The sequence below is a fragment of the Lycium barbarum genome, chromosome 9 (genome assembly GCF_019175385.1).
Source record: "Lycium barbarum isolate Lr01 chromosome 9, ASM1917538v2, whole genome shotgun sequence".
NCBI lineage: Eukaryota > Viridiplantae > Streptophyta > Magnoliopsida > Solanales > Solanaceae > Lycium > Lycium barbarum.
This window is the reverse complement of record NC_083345.1, coordinates 22,613,456-22,616,123: the sequence shown is the minus strand read 5'-3', so window position 1 is coordinate 22,616,123 and position 2,668 is coordinate 22,613,456. Positions and strand designations below refer to the sequence as shown.

At 30.8% G+C, this 2,668-nt stretch overlaps 1 protein-coding gene across 1 annotated transcript; it reads right to left on the bottom strand.

Annotated features, from left to right (window-relative positions):
* Positions 1-1,630: 1,630 nt before the first annotated feature.
* Positions 1,631-2,034, bottom strand: LOC132611763 (uncharacterized mitochondrial protein AtMg00810-like). The gene is made up of 2 exons (XM_060326140.1): positions 1,911-2,034; positions 1,631-1,857 (listed from the first exon to the last, which is right to left on the bottom strand). Exons 1-2 carry the CDS (start codon positions 2,032-2,034, stop codon positions 1,631-1,633), a joined length of 351 nt encoding a protein of 116 aa, XP_060182123.1.
* Positions 2,035-2,668: the final 634 nt, after the last annotated feature.

The window sequence follows — 2,668 nt, the reverse complement described above, 5'->3', positions numbered from 1 at the left end:
TATATATATATATATATATATATATACTATATGTACTTATATATATGTACTATATACTCTATATACTTATATATATGTATAACTTAATATATATACTATATATACTTATATATATATATATATATATATATATATATATATATATGTACTATATACTATATATAGGATAGCTTAATATATATATAGGTATAACTTAATATATATACTATATATACTTATATATATGTATAACTTAATATATATACTATATATATGTATAACTTAATATACAACAACAACAACCCAGTGAAATCCCACAACGTGGGGTCTGGGGAGGGTAGAGTGTACGCAGACCTTACTCCTACCAAGGTAGGATGGCTGTATAACTTAATATATATACTATATATACTTATATATATGTATAACTTAATATATATACTATATATATGTATAACTTAATATATATACTATATATATGTACTATATACTATATATAGGATAGCTTAATATATATATAGGTATAACTTAATATATATACTATATATACATATCTACTATATATACAATATATACTTAATATATATACTATATATATTTATATAATATATATACTTATATACTATATATACTTATATATGTGTATAACTTAATATATATAGTATATATACTATATATACTATATATACTTACTTATATACTATATACTATATATACTTACTTATATACTATATATACTTATATACTATATATACTATTTTTTCTATATATACTTAAAATATACTAAGAATATACTATATATACTTATATATGTTTAAGTATACTATATAACTTAAGTATATTCTTAGTATATTTTAGGTATATTCCTAACTTAATAAAAGTAAAAATATAAACACAAGTAAATAGAAGAAAGCTCAATGAGCCATATATTTTATTCATTCTTGGATAACATTTATTTGCAAGTTGTATTTTTTTTAACTTGCAAATAATACATGAGTTATACAAAAATAGTAGAATAATAAAATCACCAATTTTGAACCATTTCGTTAATTTCCCCCACATCATATTCGGTATAATTTCCAACAAAGCGAAGGCGGCTAGAATTGCAAATCCACCAAAGCTACTTCGGATTGTTGCAAAATCATCAACTCCACCAACAATATTATAATTGCAAAATTAATAATTGAAAGTTCAAACTATAATAAGACTTTGTGGCTAATTATTGCAAAGTAACTATAATTGAGAGATTGAGATTTGAGAGAAAGATGAAGAAGAGTGAATTGAAATGAAAATGAAGAAGGGTTTATATAGGGGTGGGGGAGGGGTTAAAGTGTTAAAAAAAAAAAAATGGGGGCCAAAAATTAAGAAAATGACCGTTTGGCAACGACCATTTTTGCAAATGGACCGTTGCCAACGGTCCATTACCGAGGCCCAAGTCCAACGGCTCTTTCCTTTATTTTTTTTTATTTTTTTTTTAATTTTAACCGGTTTAACCGGTCCGGTTCCGGTTAAGAAAAATTTGGAACCGGACCGGTTAACTAATATCCGGTTAACCGGCACCGGTTAACCGGTTATACCGGTTCCGGTTTAACCGGTCCGGTTACCGGTTAAAACCGGTTACACGGAACCGGTTGACACCTTTAATAGCAGCCTATCACAAAAATAGAGTTATTGGTAGCATTAACTTCAAGCTCAGTTCTTTAAACAGCCCATTCAACCATGTGATTTCAGCAACAGTAGAAGCCATACTTCTAAATTTAGCTTCTGCAGAACTCTTGGAAACTGTTTGTTGTTTCTTAGATTTCCAAGATACCAGTGCACCTCCAAGTTTCACCACACATCCTGTAACTGACTTTCCAGTCTCAACATATGAGCCCCAATCTGACTCACAATATGCAGTTAACTTCATGTCACCATGTGAGGGCATAACAGACCAAGACCAGCAGTTCCCTTAATGTATCTAACCACCCTCTTAGCAGCTTCCATATGAGAGGTTTTAGGTGCATGCATATGTTGGCTTAGAACCTGAACCACAAAGGCTAGATCAGGTCTTGTCATGGTTAAGTATAGCAGTCTACCAACAATTCTCTGATAGTTGATCAGACTGTTATGCATCATGCTTAGCTACTTCAGGTTGAAACAAAGTGTCATACTCAACTGAGGTGATTTTGTGATTGAATTCAAGATGTGTGTTAGATGTCTTGCAATCAGTTATCCCCAATTCTGAGACTAACTCAAGTGCATACTTTTGTTGGTACAAATGAATCCTTTTTTCAAACCTGGCAAATTCTATTCCTAGAAAGAACTTCAATTCACCCAAATTCTTCATCTTGAACCTAGCTTGGAGATCTTTTCTCACTTGTTCAATCAGTCTTAGATTACTATCAGTTCCTAGTAGGTCTTCTACATAGACTAATACAATCAGAATAGCACCCTCTTTCCGTTGAGTAAACAATGAATAATCATAGCGAGATTGTACAAACCCCATATCTGTCAGAGCTTCAGTCAACTTCAAATTCTATTGCCTAGGGGCCTGTTTTAGACCATACAATGATTTGTGATGTTTGCACACTTTCCTTTGAGACTCTCCCTGGCTTGTAAAGCCATCAGGAATGTGCGTATAAACATCTTCTATCAGATCACCTTGGAGAAATGCATTGTGCACATCCATCTAAAACACATGCCAAGCAGA

What these genes read in the sequence shown, in the direction of transcription:
- LOC132611763 (XM_060326140.1), bottom strand. Translation starts at nt 2,034, where the DNA reads ATGACAAGACCTGATCTAGCCTTTGTGGTTCAGGTTCTAAGCCAACAT. An exon ending in TAAGGGAACTGCTGGTCTTG is followed by an intron (nt 1,858 to 1,910) that starts GTCTGTTATGCC and finishes ATTGTGAGTCAG; the next exon opens with ATTGGGGCTCATATGTTGAG.